General features: G+C 37.3%; 1 protein-coding gene and 2 long non-coding RNA genes across 3 annotated transcripts in view; 2 read left to right on the top strand and 1 right to left on the bottom strand.

The window, feature by feature from the left end:
• Positions 1 to 300: 300 nt before the first annotated feature.
• Positions 301 to 21,204, bottom strand: part of LOC126378059 (irregular chiasm C-roughest protein-like) — a 133,416-nt gene continuing 112,512 nt past the window's right edge. Inside the window, exons 13-22 of the mRNA XM_050026177.1 lie at positions 11,010 to 11,155; positions 9,170 to 9,323; positions 7,423 to 7,661; positions 6,846 to 7,016; positions 6,213 to 6,328; positions 5,562 to 5,719; positions 3,902 to 4,090; positions 3,473 to 3,579; positions 1,718 to 1,820; positions 301 to 813 (exon numbers count right to left, since the gene is read on the bottom strand). Coding sequence (XP_049882134.1) covers positions 776 to 813; positions 1,718 to 1,820; positions 3,473 to 3,579; positions 3,902 to 4,090; positions 5,562 to 5,719; positions 6,213 to 6,328; positions 6,846 to 7,016; positions 7,423 to 7,661; positions 9,170 to 9,323; positions 11,010 to 11,155 — 1,421 coding nt within the window. The 3' untranslated portion in view covers positions 301 to 775. The remainder of the gene's footprint in view (positions 814 to 1,717; positions 1,821 to 3,472; positions 3,580 to 3,901; positions 4,091 to 5,561; positions 5,720 to 6,212; positions 6,329 to 6,845; positions 7,017 to 7,422; positions 7,662 to 9,169; positions 9,324 to 11,009; positions 11,156 to 21,204) is intronic.
• Positions 11,876 to 20,790, top strand: LOC126378249 (uncharacterized). Its single transcript, XR_007568064.1, has 3 exons — positions 11,876 to 12,291; positions 12,383 to 12,841; positions 20,632 to 20,790. It is a non-coding gene; the product is annotated as an uncharacterized LOC126378249 (long non-coding RNA).
• LOC126378248 (uncharacterized) lies at positions 19,666 to 20,254 on the top strand. The gene is made up of 2 exons (XR_007568063.1): positions 19,666 to 20,081; positions 20,173 to 20,254. It is a non-coding gene; the product is annotated as an uncharacterized LOC126378248 (long non-coding RNA).

Raw genomic sequence — 21,204 nt, 5'->3', positions numbered from 1 at the left:
ATCTCCGTTTGGATAGAAAACACGCACAGACTAACACACAGAAAATGCATCCGCATGAACGCGCGTTGATACGCTGCCTCATGCGGGGCAGTGTGAGAATCGCCCATAAGTTGTTGAGGTCCTATTATGTACTTAGTCCAAAATCAAAACTAGGGAACGTAGTAGGTATTATATATTTTTATACTTGATTAGAAATTCAAACCAGGTATCTATTTTTTAGTAGAAAAACTTGCGTATGTATTATAAAATCATAATGTGATTCACAATATGTTTTATATTTTCACACTTATTTCTCTTAACACAAACTTGGTACTTATTTCCATTTGTTTAGAAGTCATTGCATATACTTACTTAAAACATAATATTACCTGACCCATAGTTTACTTTTGACTAGGGCTAGTTCATGTCCGAATTAAGAAAATGCCCGAATAGGTGCATCTCTCGATTAGTGGGTACACACCTTTATATAGAAAACAAAATGTAGAAATAGATAATTATTTAAACAATAAATTGATACATTTTAATTGACACTGATATTTAAAATCACTTAAAACTTGTACAAGGTACGAAAAACTGACAAACTTCAAAAGTCATAATTACAAGATAAGTTTGTTTGTTCTAAGTCACTTATGTCAACGTTTTTCACACTGTATAATAAGTTTATAACATCACAGGAAATCACTTCACAAACACAGTTTTTTTTTTTGATAAAATGGTCACTTTTCTTTTAATATTTTTCAAAATTTAATTTTTAAATAGTTTTTTAAATCGTTGGTTATACGTGAGTTGCTAGAGGCTGTTGATGACCATTACCTGCGGACAATAAATAAGTTGTAAAATTGCATTTATATTTATATTTTACATTAATAGCTCATGACTATTTTCCCGATTGGGCCCGAGTGGGAATTACCCACACTACACCGAGCTTTCGGATTGACCAACGTGATAGGTGGCAAGCTGTATCGCCGTATATAATTCTCGAACCAACTTGTTAGTAAAAACTGCACATAAGGTAAATTAATAACACATTAGTGGAAGTTTAAACGATTACGTTGTCTTACATTGCAAATGTTGTGTGCACCGATAATTGGCTTATGTAACAGTCTAATTCCTGATGTAACTTTTATTTTATTTTATTGTTTTATTATATAAGCTGTTGGTGTACCTTTTTTATAAATAAATAAATAAAGTCTAGTACACGGGTTAGAACCGGCGCTCCCCGTTTAAGATAAGATTTATTTTTTTTGACGTAACTTATTGTAAATAGAAGAAAGAGGTTGGTACGAAAAGTAGCGATAAAATTGTAACCTATTACATAAAATATACATTGCCGGTAAAGTGGCCATGGAATTTGAGAAGCAGTAGAACTATCTTAGTTATCAGCTTGCAGGAGTAGTAGTAAAAAAGAGCCGGGTTGAACCGGCGACAGTGGTTCTCGTACAAAATGCGCATTAGGACCTTTCCATCCGGTGTCTCCTCAACAAGCGTAGTAAATTATCCCTTAGGAATAAGGTGCACTCACCATTTTCCGGCCAAGTGGTTAATGCCATCAGCGGCAAATCACAATAAGTCACGTCAAAAAATAAACTTTCGACCCTCGTTCCTCTATTCCGTAAAGAAACCACTGCCCTATTTTTCTCTGAAAAAGTAGCATGGAGAATGCTACACCGACAAGAGTGTGGCTCTTAAATAAGTGATGATGCGAATGAACATTTACCTTTCTTAGTAACGGTAGCATTACTAATGGTTCTATTCGACGGCGCTAGTATGTAGTGGGCACTCGGCGACTGCGGTGTGGTCGATGTGGTTGCTACTCCCAGCTGAAAGCATGCTTCAAGTGAATACCACACGAAGTGCAGAGATATCGGATGTCGTTCTTGTAATGCATTGATTTACTGTGGCATCTACGAGTATATTGTGTAATCTCTATTCTCATATAGATACTCGTATAAGATCACTAAATCCTTTAAGGGGCAATATATACGGTTTCACAATAAGATTCCAAATGAAATTTAGAATTTACCTTTAACCAGGTTTAACAGAAAATTTTTAAAAAAGGTTAATATAAGATTAGCGATTATCTGTCATATGATTAATTGTCTGGGCACCGATATTAGGCAGCCAAGTTACTGAACTGTATATGTTTTTAAAGAAGGTCTAGGGCCCTGTGCCGAGGTTTTTCTTACAGCTTCTTTTCCCCGGCTATACGTGTTGTGAGAAGCTGCAGTACTTTCAGGCGGATGAGACGTTCGTTATGTAAAAGTTGTCGATTCAAAGTGTAACTATGTTACCTACAGAATAAAGACATATTTGCTTATTTTTATTCGTATGTTTATGTCCTTTGTATATGTCGTTGTGCAATAAAGTATTATTGATTGATATTTGATTTTGGGACAAAATTAAATGTATTGTAAGTAACTAATTATTTTCGACAGCACAAGGAACTTCAAACAAGCAGTCTCTTCTCAGTAACTTTGGTCATTAATTATGTTGTTTCCACTTAAATGAGTACTTGGGCTTTTATTTGAAGATTTAAAATGATAATTAAGGTACTATAGGTTCGAAGAACGACTCCAGTAGGGCTAACATGCGCTGCTTGATAAAATTTTGTTACGGTCGTTTATTGACTCTGACGATATAATTATGTTGTTTTGTTGATTGGTTCTATCTAATATGTGAACCCAATTAGTCATATCGTTCTGTCAAAATACAAATAGAATCACGTGACACGCATGTTAGGGGAAAAAAACAAACTTATCAATTTTAACAAAATGTATTGAATTGATCGATATTTTTTTTTAGGTTAATTTAGAAAAATAAGGTGTCCCATTATTAACGATACAGCACATTATATAAACACATTTTATTACAGGCGAATAGATGTAGGATTTTACTCTTGTGAGTCATAAAGGTATAATACTCATCAGAGAAAGCGAACTAAATATATAACTTTGCCTCATCAAACTGAAAGCATACTTCAACTGAATACCACGGCATTGGGGATTCGAGGGCAATCGGAGATTGTCCTACATTGACTGTAATTTCATGACTCAGTTTCACTTCAGCAAAGTCGCAAGTTGAAAGTGTAGGTAGTAGGAAATTGATGGTTTGCTTGTTCACTTTGGCTAGTTTAAGTATGTGTTGGAAGATTGTTGAATAGTAAAGAATAAGAAGAAGATAATTTTGGTGTTAATCTCTTCACGTAAGGCATTGATTTCGAGATAATTTTATTGCTAATTGCAAGTGTAGGTCTGTGCAGAAGAACTTTGGATTTGTTTAAAAGAAAAAAGTTTTAAGTTAAGAATGATGTTTAAAAAGAAGGTAAAAAGAAGACAAAATGTACCAGGAACCAGATTGTACTGTAGTCGAAAGAACTCTTACTTAAATATTACAGAGAACTTCCGTATTATATGTAAAGATACAAACAAAAAGATAAAGAAAAAGAAAGACTTATTAATACTATTAAACTTACTGCTGGCTGAGTGCTATCAGTCGACATAGTAGATGTTGTAATGGGACTGGTTGCACATTGTGGCGACGCGAGACTAGTAGGAGATGTTATAGAATGTGATGAAGTACCTGTTGAAGAAGATAAAAAAAAAAATAAGTTATTGTAACAGAGATCGCTATAAATATATAACTAAGAGAAACTGTTCAATGAATTAGACGATATTATAGGCGAATCAAAGATATATAACTTTTCTTAATACACTGGAATGAACGAATAGACATTTGCTAGGTATAATACAATCTTAGCTCGCGTTGTCTTGTCATTTTAAGAAATTAACCTCCTAATTCCTAGATTTCCAGACACATTAGATAAACAAAGGGTTTTGGGTTTTAAAAGGACCTTCGATGTTACGACTTTAAAGTTCCGTTTCTTTTATTAGAAAGAACTTACCAGAAGGCAGTATAACCGAGCTCCTTACAGAAGAATAAGGCGGTGGCGCTGGTGTCGAAGCAGGCTTGGCAGTATTCACTGTAGTAGCAAACCCTAACCCACCACCCGTTCTTAGATGTGGATTCCCATACGTTGCTGCGTATCTTACGTCTACACCATGAATGATACCACCGTTTGGTATTCTGTTCGCTGAAACAATATTGTTTAGGTTATTACCTATGTTTTTGGATATGTTGATAAAGTTCTTGAAACTGGTTATGGAAAATTTGATGTAAATATAATGGGTACCTAAATAATATGTTAATAATAATTACTATCAAAAAAGTCAAAACAAAAGCATGTTCTGAGAAAGAATGCCACTAAGAGAAATGATAACAATTGTGAAGAATTCCCGGCGCAATCTGTAGGAGATACTTGTGTATACTTTAGAGAGTCTAATAAGCAAAATAAAAATAGATTCCTAACTGCGTTTAATATAATGAACATAACAAACATTTGCTATAAAGATATCAATTATAACCGGATACACTGTTTATACCTTATTAACATATTGGGATATTATTAGAAACTGTTCAGCATAAATTTCTAAATTTAGAGCACATGTAAATCCAGTTCTCAGAACTTCCAGACAAATGTAAGGCGGTTAATTCAATTGAATTTTATGAATACAATCAATTTATGAACGCTCTATAAAGCCCGTATTCCTTTCATTGTGTCACCGTGAAAGCAGCACTATTTCTGCAGGACATAAGAAGCTTTGATAAACAGCTTCCTGAGGCTAGCCTTTCAGAAATACTCGTTTATTATATTTTATTTCATTTCCTTTTTCATCGCGGAGTGGCAATAGTTTAGGTAGTTATTTACTGGCAAAAATGTATTTTTTCATTCCAGGAAAATTCAAAGATATTTTACTAGGAATATAGTTCGAAGTCGAGTTTCATTTGCCAATTGGAATCGACTTGTACAATTTATCGTTGTTATTATTTATCTGTTCTATGAAGTTGTTAATGGTGTTGTTACCCTGAATCCAAATCGATGTTAAAATAAAATCAATTTAGATATATATGTTAGCTACTTACTTAATATTGTTACTTCGAATGGGGTAGATAACCTTGGTAAAGGACGCCTTTACCTAAGTCTACCTATACTAAGGGATAAACTTTTTTTCTCTCAATTATCTTTTTTCCTAATCCGCTAAGTCTTAGGTCATTGGCTTTCAGATCCTTTAAGACCCAATTTAAATTTCACCTTTGTTTTTTTAGTCTTTACCTTTGCATAACGAGTAGTTTCAAAGAACAAGTAATGAGTTTTTTGTAATTTACACTTTGTTTGTCTTGAGGAACTTCACAGCTATATAAGTAATATAAAATAAATAAATAATTATAATTATCTTTTTTTCAGGAAACTAATATTATTATTAGCTTTTACTTGTAGGTTTGCTTGTAATTACTCCATAATTATGTTGAATTGATAACATGATTACTCAGACATGTTTCAGATAGGTTTTATCGCCAAATCTTACTTAAAAGACGTATCGGAACACCGGACTTCGGACATCGTACCAATAGTGGTTACTTGTTGACTTTGATTACTTGTGGCTCTAACCATCTCAATGGGCATGAGTTTATGTATGAATGTTACGTGAACAAATCTTCCTTACCTTCAGTGGTAGTAGGTAGTCCTAAGTTGTTCAAAGCATTGCTGCAATCCTGCCTTTTATTGGGGCGCTGTAAGGAATTGTTCTGGGACCCATTACCAGGGTTGAATTGGACTGTCGATGTCGTGTCTACACTTCTTGGTAGACTACCGTTCACTGACCTGTGGAAAAAAAAATGTTGTAAATCTAGATTTTATATAAATCTACAACATTTTTCGAATAAATAGCCATATTATGGGCCCATGGTATGGGATTCGGTCCAAAACTGCTTAAATCAAAGTACTCGAATTGTTTCTTTGTATTTGTTTCTCGAGCAATTTTTTTCGGTATCAGTCTTGGCACTTTGTTGTCAAAAATCAATGATTTTGAAATCAAATCAAATATTGCACACACATACACGAAACATTTAAAAACACAAACAAGAAAGATTACAGCACAATTGGTGGCCCTATTGCCGTGCAGAAATTTTTTCCAAGTGATCAGAAATATTTGATGCAACAGATTATTTGCAACGTAGTAAATCCTATCACAGAGATTTAAAATAAAGAAGATTCTATAATCCTTATTCGCTTAATCAAACTTCGCCCTTAAAGATGCAATTACAAGTTTCACAGTCCCACGTTCTTAATTAGCGTCAGAACATTAAGCACTTACCTATTAGGAGTAAGTTTGTCACTACTTAGTGTGGGTGACTGAACTCGCAGCGAGCCGGGGGTGTAGTCATGTCCGTAATGGACATATGTGGAATATCCATTACTGTAGCCGTTTACCTGAGCAAAGAAAGGTGGGTTGAAAGGCATTATTGGATGCATCGATAAACTGACGAGCTTTTATAATAGTGCTGAGCGGCATTATTAGTGAAAGTGACAGAGGAAGTTGGAAACTTTATACAAATTTTGAATTTGGAAGGGAGGAAGATAAATATAAACCTTACTTAACAAGTTGACATTGGCATGTCTCGAAATGAATGAGATGCTTTTGTAAAGATTAAGGGATATATCATTCTTTTATCAGAAGCACAGAGTCAAAATGCAAGCAAGATAGGGAAAAGTCGCGTCGGGAAGTTTTTTTTAATCATGATGCATCTATAACAACATGCATTTGCAGCGTGGTGGAGCTCCATAACCCCTCCGGTTGATTGAGGGGAAGCCTGTATCCAGCAGTGGAACGTACATAGACTGTTTATATTATTTTGTATGTATAACCTACATTACCTTTCACTTAGTAAAAAAAGGTTATTATAGATATTGACGAACTTTACAGTGACGAAAACCACCAAAATCTCACCTTATAACAATCAGCATAAGCAGGATCGCTGTAATCATTGCTGTATCTATAAGGTTGATATGCGGTTCCCTGGTTGATTGAAGATAGAGGCACGGTGCCAGCTAAGGGTATCCCTGTACCCAGCTTTGCATTCGAGCATAGAGTGCTATCTGAACCGGTGTTGGAGTAATCCTGGGAATAAAACATACGTACATAAGCTCACAACTTCGATTCTTAATGGAGTGGGCAGTTATACTTTGCAAATCTTCACCTAATGTCTTTGCAAGCACATCGCGTTTCAACCTTTTCATAGCCTCTAAAGTTACAACGGCGTCACATCACGTTCATCATCTTGGGAATTTTCAGATAATAGGAAAACTAGTTATTATACAAATTTTTTTAGTTACCTATTAAAATACAGATTTAAGAATTAAGACTCGTATAAAATGATTTGATATTTATTTATTTTCAGATAAAATATTTTTTCATTCAATTAAAATTTGGGTTAAATCTGCTTGACAGTTAATCGAGTCTAAACAATAAATAAGTCTGAAACATTATTATCACTTTTGAATTCCATGTTTTTTTTTTCACTTACCACTTCACAACTCCCATTCGCCTGACGAAGCTCCAATTTCAAATCGCTGATATTTGAATTCCGATCGTTTTCTTTGAACAGCTCTTCGGCCGTCACCGTTACGTCTGGTTTCTCCGCAACTTGGGTCTGTTTATTCTTCCTCTGCTTTCTCTGGCATAAGATGACCAGCATAACGAGAGCCGCGACCATTATCGTCCCCGATGTCACCCCAAACAAGATCAGTAAGAGGGGGAATGTTTCTAAAAATAAAAAAGAAGGTGTTATTATTTGGGAGGACTATAAATATATTGGTGCGATGGATGAGGGTGTGATGCTTTCGGTTGATAAGGGGATTGGATATCTTCTCGAATTTCTAAAAGGAAATTTATATACGTGTACGGTATAAGCAAAGTGTTTACTTTTGTTTGGGATGAAAATGTGGAAGGATGAAAAATTACAACGATGTTATTTCAGGTTAGAATATAAACATGGAGAGATTTAGATTTGGTTATAAGAGGATTAGAAATATTTTTAAATCTGTCTTTGTCTTTGCTCTTATAAATTCTGTCTTTATTCAGTTTATCATGTTATAATGAGCCGTAGTCTAGACAAGTACTGATATGAATTTAGTAATATTAAAAAATCAATCAACCCACAAGTACCAGCTTAGTTTTAAAGCTCTATAATTATGCTACCGTTATCTAACTCAACGCTGCATTATATCGATCTGTGTCGATTATGCAAAACAAACATTTTAGCTTTCTTTGATGAATAGAAACCATTATCTTATCAAATGTGCATCAGCAGCATAAGTTGCATTTAATTCGTTTTTAAACACTTTACCTGACACTTGTATCACCAATTTGTAACCAATGCCCATCGAGTTTGCTACCCAAAGCCGTATTTTTGTTACATCTTTTACAGTGTTCAATAAATTCTTTGAAATAGCCCAAGTTGAACTCAACCTTTCAACCTTTTCATAGCCTCTAAAGTTACAACGGCGTCACATTACTGTAATGTGGTCGTTTTGACCATTAAGGTCGTTCGACAGTCTTGGGGGATAATAGTGATATCCTTCAAAGATATTCGCGATGTGCTTGCGAAGAAATATTGTGGGTATATGAAATATGCCCTTATTGTACTACGCTATAAAGTTCCAAGGCTCCTTAAACAGTTTAAAAGTGCCCTTTTTATGTGGAAGCTAGTCTTTTTGACGAGTTGCTTTTAAAAGGATTAGTCTGCTGAAGCAGCAAAGAAGAATTATTAAGGTTTATGATTTCTTAGGTAACAGCAATTCTAGATTTTAGCTGTTTCAATTTATTTTTATATAAGTACATAGATTTGATTCAGAACCTATCTAAGCACGTTATATTTATACTTAGATATTATGATGCACATTTTTGGTAAACGCATCTTCTACGCGTATTTACGCGTTTATTTAGATAAGTTAAGTTGCTTGCCTTTTAAAATTATAGTATTACAGCGTACCTTGAAAACCTCTTCGAGAAATCACAGTCGGATCCGTTTATTGTCAACAAAACCTTACAACCCGTACAAGTACATACCAGTAACTGAACAAGTGCATATGAGTTTTAGTGAGGGATCATTCAGACCATGATTCTGAGTTAAAATTTCAGTGTATTTTTTTAATTATTTTCAGTTCCATACTTTTGCGACGGAAAATTCTACTTGATATCAATTCAGAATAATGGTCTGCATCATCCTTTAAAGTTTTCGTTACGATGTCGTTTACACCCTGTATACTCACTGTTAGGCTTGAGAACAATTTCCAGGGTGTCACTCCCATACTCGTTGGAGACATTGCATTTGTACGTCCCGAAGTGCTTCGACTGGCTCTCCCTTATAATTAGTGTTGAGTTAATTACGCCTCCCAACTGAACATCTTCGAGGAACGCGTAGTCCTGTACAAACAATGAAATTGTATTACGATGTTTAAATTTCATAAGGGAATTCAAATAAGTGAGGAAGATTATTTTGTTTGTGAGATGGGTTGCGTTTCTTGTTGTCATCTAGTTATGAATTTTGTTAACAACGATCTGGAGGTCTTGGTTCGATTCCCGATGGGGACATTATCGAAATCACTATGTGCGAGTATCCTTTGTTTCGTAAGGACTTTCCACGCTTGAAGAAACTGATTGTCAGACAAAGTAAGATGATTCTTTGCTTCCAACCCGCAGTGGAGAAGCGTGGTGGAGTACGCTCCATACCCCCTCCGGTTGATTGAGAGGAAGCCTGTGCGTAGCAACGGGACGTATATAGGCTGAGTATGTTATATTATGTTTATTTTACCCACAGATTTAATATCACATCTGTGATTTTACCAAAACACAGTGTATCCTGATTTTACCGTGTGCCTACCCTATAACCATCCGAACGGTTCTATATAAATCAACTAAGTCCCTAAATCATGGGTAAACACACATTTTGCATTACACACAAGATTTATATTCCGACCACTGTTATTTATTATTGCAACTTTTTTGGAGGTGAATAATGTATCTTAGTAACGCCATATTAGATTTAGCTGTGATACTTTCCGAGTGGTATTATTATGAAAAGTGACATATGAGTGTAAGGGGAAATGAGTAATTTTGAGTAATCATGCAATCGGTCTTGGTTGAAGAGTTTCCCACCGTGGTATGCAGAGACTATGGAAATCCCTTTGCTTCGATCCTGACACACTTCTCTTGCATCCTCCACATTTTTTTATTGTTCACACACGCAAGCCTGTTCATGTAGATCGTACTAAACCTTTTCTTAGGACATCACCATATTCATTTATTTATTGCAAAGTCCGCCTATAAGGGCTCAGCAATATAAGAGGTGACAGCAGCTTCATTCTAACAATATTTATTATTAAGTGACATAGAAAATTATGAATTAAACAAATTAAAGGTAACAAAATTAATTTGGCCAATGACCGTGAGGATTTTTTTAAATTTAAATTTAACATTAGGATACTTAAATATATGCTTTATAATATTACGATGTGGCATACAAGCTAACAAGCAATTTATCTTTAACCTGAACTACTATTAATAAAATATTATTATTTCCTTAAGAGTTTGTCCTATCGTCTTAGTTTAATTTAAGGGGAAGACACTTTCTTCACGTGTTCTTTTATACACATCACTGTCATTGATTTATATTGTTCCATCTATTTCACAACACTAATTCAAACAGTTTTGTTTTTTTTCATCATCTCACCAAAACTTTATGTCTGTAAAGCATTGTATAATGTGTCTAAATAAGCGTTTGCAGTTAACAACTTCTTTAGACCCCGAGTTAGGTTATTACAAGCAAAGCTGTTGGTTTCGGCTGCTACTCACTGATGTAAGCAAGGTCACGAGTACAAACTAATATGTAAGAATACACTTTGAAATCAAAATGTAAATGTCAAATATGATAGTGCGACAGGGTTTTTAAGTGGGTACATGATATTGCTCATAACTAGTCGTTACATGAGCCGTGCGGTCTTTGGCGGCTGAATAATATGACCTTGACATCTGAATTGTTGAGGTTGGTCATTCACCTCACAATCCTCACAATCGAAGGACGTTTAAAGTCTGTTAATGTTTTATGCTCACCTGATCATGCAGACTGTCAATGTCCCGGCCATCAAAGGTCCACAATATGCTGTCAATCCTGGGTACAGCGAAAGCAGCACACTCTATGTTAACCGTGTCGCCTTGGGACCCAAACTGGGTGTGGTTTGATAGAATTTTTGGAGGACCTGCGAGCAAACATGTTCAATTAATTTCACTTCTAGGGCTTTATCTTTGAATCGCTCGCTTTCAACTCACGTTCGAAAATATAGGGTGTTAGTGACATCGTAACAAAAATGTGAAATGTGGGTGATTGAGACCTTAATTCTGAGTTGATATCAAGTGGAATTTTCCATCGCAAAACTATAATTCCACTTCATATATCTCAGAATCATGATCTGTATCATCTTCCTTAGTATTCATTACGATGTCTCTAACACCCTGTATATTACACAGCTCACGAGTTTATCCCACTAAGGCAGTTTTAAACTAGTCAAATCAGTTTCATTTTACTAAACGTCAACACTCAAAATTAGCATGGAATTCGTATGAAAAAGCAACCTGTGTCGTCATAGAAAAACGTGACGAAATGTCGCACTTATTATTACCTACATTTTTCTTTATTGAAATTCATAAATGAGTTAAATAGAAAAACTAAAACGTTGTTTGTCACCTTTACATCTGTTGTAACGAAGCATTTCGGACCAACGAGCCTTGTAGCGACATCTAGTGGTTTCTGACGATATAACGTTGTTTTTATTTTTACCCGCAGGACATCACAGATGGCGCTGCAGGGTTATCGATGGGCCCGATCTTTTCGATAATTTATTTTTATTCAAAATTAAGTTTTTAAAGTTATCTGCAACATTTATTAAAATTATATTATATTTTATTTAGGTTTTGGATCAAACAAGTCGATCGATTATTGTCGTTGATTCGGCGAATTTATGGTTTGATAGATTTCTATTTTGGCAACATTGATTGTTGGTTCGTGTGTCAGACTGACAGCTGGCTGAGCTGAGAGACAGGTTTTGGAAAGTGGGGACGTCGCGAGAGCGCCGGAGACTCCATTGCCGAAACCCGAATGTGGGCAAATTAAAGCCACAATGTATCGGCGGCATCAAGAGCCGATGTCTTGATTAATAGAAATAGCTTAACCGAGATGGTAAGTCCTTGCAATTCTTCGTGCATATTTTTGCACCAACTTGGTGATAACCTCGAGGTCCTTTGTTTTTCAGCAACATCACTGAAATCCCATCGCCTAAGGTCCAGTGGGTGGGATTAGGTTTCATCCGAGCGATGCCCAACTATCCCGGATGAACCTGTAAGTTATTTTTCTTTGTTTTGCACTCGTGAGTTGCCTTGCCACGCTGTCAGCTGAACCACATGCTAATCATTGCCATTCCTTGTTGCAGATGGGGTTTATAATTGTCTAAAGTTTTAACGTTTTTGCAAGTTTTTAACGTCTAACGTTTTGCTAGTTTAATGTAAGAAGAAGTTTATGATTGGATCAGATGATTTCAACAATGTTTTGTGAATGAAGATTCCTACTGTTTTTCTTCTGCGTTTGCAAGTTATTTCAAGCTTCATTACGGCGGAGCTTGCTTTGGTTGTTTGCACGTCGAAGCTTTTCTTTGTGCGGCGCGCATGTGGATATGCCGCGCCTCCCCTTTTGCCAACACTCCGGATAAGGCCCGGTGAAGGTCTGCGAGGTTGACCGGTGGACGTGCAGCCCGCCAGCTGCGTAACAGTTGGCCCGCTGCGCCGCCATCGTCCAGCACGCCCTGGCCTGAGCCGGCCTCAACGCATCACCTGTACGGTATTCCGGAACGCCTCAGGTAGGCCTGATAGTCGGAGGTCCTCGAGTAAGTGAGGTGCCTACAGGAGGACGGAAAGATATTTTAAAACCTAGTGCTATCTTATGGTCATGTCACAGAGTGATACTTTACCTAACGGCCCACTAGTTTTCATTGAATTCCATTCTCTAAGTAAAAAGATCCGTTTCAGTGGCGCCCTTCTTGGTGAAATTGTTGCTCTGTACAACCATTTTAGTATATAAGTGGTGTTGGCATAAACTTTAAAATAAAATTTAGTGAAAACAGTGTATTTTTTTTTATTATTAAAAGTGATGGGATTTTGTGTGAATTGTTTGTGTTAATGTTTGCATCTTAGGTTAAGTTGTGTGTGTCTTAGTATAAGTAAAGTTATAGGCCTCCTATTAGAGACCTAACTTAATTACTTATTTTGTTTTTTATGTACAATAAGTTTAAACCCAATTTTATGGCCTAAATGGTCTAGGGCTATTGACATTTTTACAACTACATTTGTGTTTTCTCTTTTAAACCTTTATATAAACTACAGGTTAAAACCAAACTTTGAACAATTTTTGATGCTTACTAGCAAATTGTTTATCACAATTGAGTTTTTTTTTTTTGCTAAACATTTGGACTACCTAAAAATAATTAAAAAACAAACAATTTCATTTTAAAAAAACAATTATATATTACCTTCTAGTACTAATTTTATAACATTTACAACAGGACATTGAGTAGAAATTGATATTTTGTTTCTTCTTTGCTTCATCATCATATTATTGACAGTTGTGCCGCTGCTTGGCAAATATTTTGCTTATTTGTTTATTGAAATATTTATAAATCTGTCTTGCAATTAAAACCTTATTCAGTAGTAAACTTACTTTACCATCTTTGCACATTGAATTATTATGTTATATTACAACTTAAAAATAAACATTTACATCATAGAAAACATAACCTTCAACAAACAAAATTAATTAAAAAACAGTTGTTTCTTTTATTGTTTTGAAAATTATTTACAGGAATAAACTAAGAATTGATGTTGTGTGATAATTACAGTTATTTGGTTTATATTATATGAAAATTTAGTACATATTTTAGAAAATAAGTTTTGGAGGCAGACTGGTACATTTTGAGACATAAATTTACTTCAGTTAACTTCAGAACTCTTTTCAAACTTGAAATTATAACTCTTAAACACAACCATGGATATCCAAACTGTTTATTTACATTCACTACTCCGTGATGAGTTAGTTTATGAAGTGAGTATTCGTGCTGAAGCACCAGCTGATACTGTTCTCAAATTGAAGAAACAGCTTAGGGAGTTGATCACTGGTTTCTCTCCGGATGAAATAATGGACGATGAACGAAAGCCACAGGCTGAATTCCCAATCATCACCGAAAAGCTGAAGGAGCTGCAGGCAAAACTTGATTTAGCAGTGAAGTCTAGGGACCGTCATCACCTTATGCGTGCTAGGGCTTTGTATAATCATCTTCATCACCGTCTTGAGCGTGTAGTATGCACGGAGTCTGTCGATAGGGACATAAAATTGAAGCTGAATAAAAATCTTATAGCTTTCAGTCACTCATTGGAAAAATTGTTGACAACAAAAAACGTCATCGACCCGGAAGGGGAAAACCGGCTAAAAGGGACAGATGGTTCAGCGATTAATTTGATGAAGTGGAACATTAAGTTCGACGGCCGTACGAGTCCACATACGTTCTTGCAGTCGATAAGTGAACGCGCCTCAGCGTTCGGAATTAGTGACAATGTACTTTTCAGGTCCGCCTTTTGTTTCTTTTCCGACCAAGGTCTTCTATGGTACAGAGGTGTTAAGGAGCAGGTTTCGTCTTGGCAGGAATTGAGTGAGCTTTTAGTCCAAGAATTCGCACCCGTTGATTTTGATTATCGTTTGCTAGGGGAGATTAGGGCTCGCACCCAAGGACAGGATGAACCAACACACATCTATTTTGCAGTTATGAACTGTATGTTTTCACAATTGAAACGACCTCTTTCGGATAATGACAAATTGGAAATTTTAATACATAATATTAGACCCGTATTTAGTGAGCAGTTAGTATTGCACGACATAGCTACGATAGCTGAACTTAAGGGAAAATGCCGGAAAATAGAATCTGCGCGACAAATGACCCAGCTGTTTGTCGAACCACCTAAGCAGTCTAGTTTGAACAATGATTTCGTTTATAAAGGCAAAACAAAACCTATTATGCCAGTCAGCGAATCCGCCGAAGTTAGGGAAATTGAACAGGTCTCGGCAGTTCAGCCACCAATTCAGGCTCAAACTTTTAGACAACCGCCAAGTAATAAAAAGCCTAGTAGTTATCCTAATACAAAATCTGCGACTAACAACTCTATATTTTGTAAAAGATGCAAGGTGTCTACTCACTCAACTGCAAGGTGTAGGGACAAGACAGTTAAATGTTTTAAATGCGGTCATTTAGGGTTTACGGTGAGGTCGTGCCCTAAATGTAACAACCCAAAAAACTAGGTTGCTCGGACAATAACGCCGACCCTCCATCGAAGGTCGAAGATGGGGACTGGAGACGTTGGTTACAGGTAGTAACTAATTATTTTAAGCTGAACAACGTAGCTTCCGTTTTGTTCGAGCCCAATGATGATGACGTTCGACCATATTTAAAACTTAATGTCCTGGATTTGACAATTTTTGGATTACTGGACTCAGGTGCAGCAATTTCAATTTTAGGAAATGGAGCACATGCATATTTTGAATCTTTAGGTTTTACAGTGCAATCAGGGAAAGAAACTAATGTTACTGTTGCGGATGGTTCCCAGTGTACATCAATAGGATTTTTAATGTTGCCCATTACATTTAATGGTGTAACCAAAATTTTGAAATTTTATATAATACCCAGTATAAAACTAAATGTTATTTTAGGCGTGGACTTTTGGCGGGCATACAATTTAATGCCAGAAATATTTGAAAGTGTTTCTTACATGAGAGGTCCACAAAAGTTTTTGGAAATGCCAGTCAACTCTATACAAGCTTATGACAGTCTTCCCAATGAACACAAAGAGTTAGCGGAGCTAATGATATCGAAATTTCATGACATTTCTTTTGAGCGCAAGGGTTTAGGTAGGACGCATCTTACTCAGCATGTCATCGACACTGGGGTTGCACCACCGGTCAAGTGTAGACCTTATCCCATGTCACCGGAAAAGCAGAAGGAACTACATAAGGAGTTGGACAGGATGCTGGCGCTGGACGTCGTCGCTCCGAGCGAGAGTCCATGGAACAATCCAGTCCTTATGGTTCCTAAAGCTGACGGTACATGGCGATTTTGTCTGGACTGCCGGAGGCTCAACTCTGTGACGAAAGGCGATGCTTATGCCATTCCCTACATACCCCAGATATTGGATAGCCTCAAGAATGCCAAATACATCAGTTCAGTGGATTTTAAATCGAGCTTTTGGCAAATTCCACTCGACCCTAGCTCACAGGAGAAGACGAGTTTTACAGTGCCTGGTAGGGGGTTGTTTAAATTTAAAGTTATGCCTTTCGGCCTATGCGGAGCTCCTGCTCGCCAACAACGGCTCATGGACATGTTGTTTGGACATCCTTTCTGCAGTGACGTAACTAAAGGCATGATATTCGTGTACATCGACGATATTATAGTAGTTGCTGAAGATCTGGAAACACACATACTTCTGTTAAAAAGACTTCACGATAGGATACACAGCGCCAATTTAACTATAAATTTTGAGAAGAGCAAATTCTTCCGTAGCTCTTTAAAATATCTGGGTTATGTAGTGGATGAGTTTGGACTTAGGACGGATCCTGATAAGGTTCGTGCTGTTCTGGAGTTCCCGGTACCCAAAAGTTCGAAGGAACTAAAAACCTTTTTAGGTGTTTGTTCATGGTACCGTAGGTTTATCAGAAATTTCTCCACCATTGCGGCACCCTTACACGCTCTTACCAGCTCAAAAACGAAATTCATTTGGAACCAAGACGCAGAAAACGCTTTTGTCACTTTAAAAAACACTTTAGTTTCAGCTCCAATTTTAGCCTGCCCTGATTTTAGTAAACCATTTTCAGTTCACTGCGATGCATCGAATTTTGGCGTAGGAGGTGTGTTAGTGCAGAACATTGATGGCCACGACCGCCCTATCGCTTATATCAGCAGATCCCTCAATAAAAACGAACGGAATTATAGTGCTACCGAAAGAGAGGCGTTAGCAGTTGTGTACGCGGTAGAGAAGTTTGAACCATACTTGGGTACTAGACCATTCACCGTCGTAACAGATCACGCTTCGCTAAGGTGGTTCATGAATTTGGAGAATCCTACGGGACGCTTAGCTCGTTGGGGTTGTAGGTTATCCCAATTTAATTTTACAATCGAGCATAGGAAAGGGAAGGATAATGTCGTCCCTGATGCCCTCTCACGATTGTTGCATGTGGATGCCATCGATGCTCCAAATGCAGGAACCGGTGATGAGTGGTATGATAAGGTTTACTCTGGTTGTACGGCTTATCCTAAAAATTATCCCAATTATCGCGTCGAAAATGGTACTCTCCTACGATACAGCAAGGGTAAGTATGCCTTGACTCAGGAGTTTGATTGGAAGATTGTTGTGCCAAAGTCAAACCGTCTGCAGGTCATGTCCGAAAACCACGAACCACCGACCTCGGCACACCTCGGAGTGTTTAAAACGCACCGTAGGTTGTGTTTGAGGTATTTCTGGCCAGGAATGTACCGCGACGTGCTTGCTTTTGTCAACAAATGTAGTATTTGTTCCGCTTATAAGCACAGGACCAAACTTACTCCTGGGATCATGGGTCAGCCAAAGCAGTGCTATAGGCCATTTCAAGCTGTATCCGTGGATTTGGTAGGACCTCTTCCACGATCACGTTCGGGTTACATGCACCTTTTAGTAGTAACATGCTGTTTTTCAAAGTACACCATGTTATTTCCACTTCGTCGAGCGACTAGTGCTGCAGTAGCTAAAAACTTTGAGAATTATGTGCTTCTAGCTCACGGGATTCCTGAAACCGTAATTACCGACAATGGGGTTCAATTCACGGGATCAGAATTCAGTGGCCTTCTCAAGAAGTACAATATTCCACGAGTTCACTACGGGCCTAGGTACACGCCACAGATTAACATGGTGGAAAGGTACAACAAAACAGTCATGACAGCTGTTTCGTCTTATGTAGCTGACGATCATAGGACATGGGATCTAAATTTATTTAAGGTGCAGTTTGCATTAAATAGTGCGGTGAACGAAACCACTGGTTTCAGCCCATTCTTTTTAGTTCATGGCCGGGAACCAATTATTAACGGTTCTTTTTATAAAAATGACGATAGGGAATATGAGGTCTCTATGCCAAGAGACGAGTATGCGGGTGAATTTGGGGTCCTTCAGGATATTTTTCAAAAGGTTCGGGAAAATATAGAGAAGGCTCATACGACGAACGCGAAGTACTACAACCTGCGACGCCGTAACGTCATTACTTTGCGCGAAGGTCAAGTAGTGTGGCGGAAAACGTACGTACAGAGTGACGCCGCTAATTTTAAAGCCTCGAAACTTGCCCCAAAATACGAGCAGTGCGTGATTAAAAAGGTCTCATCACCCTTAGTATACGATTTGGTCTCATTTAGTGGCAAGAACTTAGGTTCTTGGCATATAAAAGATTTAAAAGTGTAAATTCCAAATTGCCCCGTGTTCCCCTAGTCATAATTTTTTTTAAACAGTTTTAACCGGCTTGGATCATTATTTTGGCTCAATTTAAATTCATGTTTATGAAGAAAGTTAGTACCTAATTTTCTTTTCATAGGTTTCAAAACATTTTATTAAAAATTAAAAACTTTGGTGTTTACTTGTGTCGCTAGTAAGGACCTAGTAGGTGACAACCTATTTATGACTGTCACGTTTTTCTTTATGTAGTCTTTTGTTTTTTTAATAACACTAGATTTACTTATAAATGTTTTATGTATATGTTTTATGTTTTTTTTTTTAGTGTGTTTATGGTGCGCTGATAAGGCCCATACACACTAGCGTCTGCAACGCAGCGTTTTTATGAACGCCTAACTTAGCGTTTATTTTGTTTGAAAAGGCGATTATAGCCAACTATTTAATATAGTTTATTTTTTCATGTTGCTCGTGTCAACATTTTTTAGGCATTACGTTAGCCATTTATTATAAATTAATTTTAAATTAGAAACCACATAAGGTTACTTTTTTTTCTTTTCGACGGAGCGGGTAGTGACTCCTTAAATAAGCCACTAACACCTGTTGTTTTGTTTTTTGTCTTTGTCTTTAGAATTGGGATTCGAGTGACACTAAGAGAGTCGTCAGCTCAACAGGGGTATGAATGTGGGTAACATCCAGTGAAATGGATACTGGGTGCTACTATACGAAAGAAGTGAAAGGTGATTAGCGAAAGGCGAAGAATAACAGGTCGGGGTAATTGTTGTGCTTAGGGTTGTGCTGTGTAGATGTTGTTTGTGCTTCGTTACGTTTTTTTTATAGATTGTTTAGTTATCTGTCTTTTGTGGCAGAATCTTTATTTTTTTTTTTGATAATTCTTTAAATTTAGACTGGTTGTGCGCTCCAGGCTCTATGGCTGAGGGCAGCCGTGTTTCTCACCCAGTTCGAAACCTCTCGTGGGTAGGGGGGTATTGTAACGAAGCATTTCGGACCAACGAGCCTTGTAGCGACATCTAGTGGTTTCTGACGATATAACGTTGTTTTTATTTTTACCCGCAGGACATCACAGATGGCGCTGCAGGGTTATCGATGGGCCCGATCTTTTCGATAATTTATTTTTATTCAAAATTAAGTTTTTAAAGTTATCTGCAACATTTATTAAAATTATATTATATTTTATTTAGGTTTTGGATCAAACAAGTCGATCGATTATTGTCGTTGATTCGGCGAATTTATGGTTTGATAGATTTCTATTTTGGCAACATTGATTGTTGGTTCGTGTGTCAGACTGACAGCTGGCTGAGCTGAGAGACAGGTTTTGGAAAGTGGGGACGTCGCGAGAGCGCCGGAGACTCCATTGCCGAAACCCGAATGTGGGCAAATTAAAGCCACAATGTATCGGCGGCATCAAGAGCCGATGTCTTGATTAATAGAAATAGCTTAACCGAGATGGTAAGTCCTTGCAATTCTTCGTGCATATTTTTGCACCAACTTGGTGATAACCTCGAGGTCCTTTGTTTTTCAGCAACATCACTGAAATCCCATCGCCTAAGGTCCAGTGGGTGGGATTAGGTTTCATCCGAGCGATGCCCAACTATCCCGGATGAACCTGTAAGTTATTTTTCTTTGTTTTGCACTCGTGAGTTGCCTTGCCACGCTGTCAGCTGAACCACATGCTAATCATTGCCATTCCTTGTTGCAGATGGGGTTTATAATTGTCTAAAGTTTTAACGTTTTTGCAAGTTTTTAACGTCTAACGTTTTGCTAGTTTAATGTAAGAAGAAGTTTATGATTGGATCAGATGATTTCAACAATGTTTTGTGAATGAAGATTCCTACTGTTTTTCTTCTGCGTTTGCAAGTTATTTCAAGCTTCATTACGGCGGAGCTTGCTTTGGTTGTTTGCACGTCGAAGCTTTTCTTTGTGCGGCGCGCATGTGGATATGCCGCGCCTCCCCTTTTGCCAACACTCCGGATAAGGCCCGGTGAAGGTCTGCGAGGTTGACCGGTGGACGTGCAGCCCGCCAGCTGCGTAACAGTTGGCCCGCTGCGCCGCCATCGTCCAGCACGCCCTGGCCTGAGCCGACCTCAACGCATCACCTGTACGGTATTCCGGAACGCCTCAGGTAGGCCTGATAGTCGGAGGTCCTCGAGTAAGTGAGGTGCCTACAGGTGTACGGACAGTGTTTTTTAAACAGTGATATCCCATGGTTGTATCGGAGTGACAATTAACCTGACGGACCAAAGCGCGACCTGTCTCCCTCCATAGGGTTTTTACCTACCTATGGTTAAATAAATTTGTATATTTAAAATTATACATTGGACAAATTCAAAGGGAGTTTTCTTTGTCTCATGCTCACCGGTCTTTAACATCTAGCTGTGCCCTTCAGGTAAACACCACTTTAATAAATTTCTGAAACATATGTGTATTTTTATAACACCTTTTTCTATTCCACCTACCGTTCCTTATAAGGTAGCAAAAGATACTCCGTTTCACTGTCTTTATTTAGTAATCAGAATTTCATAATTTATCTTTCACCTAGGAAACTGCCCAATTGAGGTAGTCAGAAGAACAACCATCGCAAGATGAACTAAGTAGGTACTCACAACTCACCGCACCTCACCGAGCTGTTTGTACATAGGTCGTTAATGTTTATTTGTATCATTATTAGTTGAAGATATAACTTATAATAGTATAAAACAAAGTCGGAAATAAAGATATATTAAGGAAGGAA

This window comes from Pectinophora gossypiella, chromosome 25 (assembly GCF_024362695.1).
Source record: "Pectinophora gossypiella chromosome 25, ilPecGoss1.1, whole genome shotgun sequence".
NCBI classification, from domain to species: domain Eukaryota; kingdom Metazoa; phylum Arthropoda; class Insecta; order Lepidoptera; family Gelechiidae; genus Pectinophora; species Pectinophora gossypiella.
Note: the sequence above shows the minus strand (reverse complement) of the source record. Positions and strands in the feature narration are given on the sequence as shown.